This window comes from Myotis brandtii, unplaced genomic scaffold (assembly GCF_000412655.1).
Source record: "Myotis brandtii unplaced genomic scaffold, ASM41265v1 scaffold130, whole genome shotgun sequence".
NCBI lineage: Eukaryota > Metazoa > Chordata > Mammalia > Chiroptera > Vespertilionidae > Myotis > Myotis brandtii.
Genome location: NW_005354596.1, coordinates 59,413 through 59,691, shown reverse-complemented (window position 1 = coordinate 59,691; position 279 = coordinate 59,413). Strand labels below are relative to the sequence as shown.

At 70.6% G+C, this 279-nt stretch overlaps 1 protein-coding gene across 1 annotated transcript in view; it reads right to left on the bottom strand.

Annotated features, from left to right (window-relative positions):
• NOTCH4 (notch 4) overlaps positions 1-279 on the bottom strand; it is a 29,728-nt gene that overhangs the window by 6,361 nt on the left and 23,088 nt on the right. Inside the window, exon 27 of the mRNA XM_014534506.1 lies at positions 70-168. Coding sequence (XP_014389992.1) covers positions 70-168 — 99 coding nt within the window. The remainder of the gene's footprint in view (positions 1-69; positions 169-279) is intronic.

Sequence of the window (279 nt, the reverse complement as noted above, 5' to 3'; positions counted from 1 at the left end):
TGGGAGCTCCCTCCCTTCCCCCCTCTCCGCACCCCTTTTTTGTGTGGGGAGCCCTCTGCCCGGCCTAACCCTGCCGTCCTGGGCGTCTTTGTCGGCTCCGGCCTGGAGAAGGGAGCGGGCGGCCCGCGCGTTGTTGACAGCGGCGGCCCAGTGCAGAGCGGTTTTCCCTGGGGAACGACATGGGGGGGCGTCACCCTGAGGCGGGGCCGGGCGCCGGGTTCCGTTTCCCAGGGATCCCGGCCTTGGGGGAAGGGCTCTTCAGGCCCGTGGAGTCTGGGT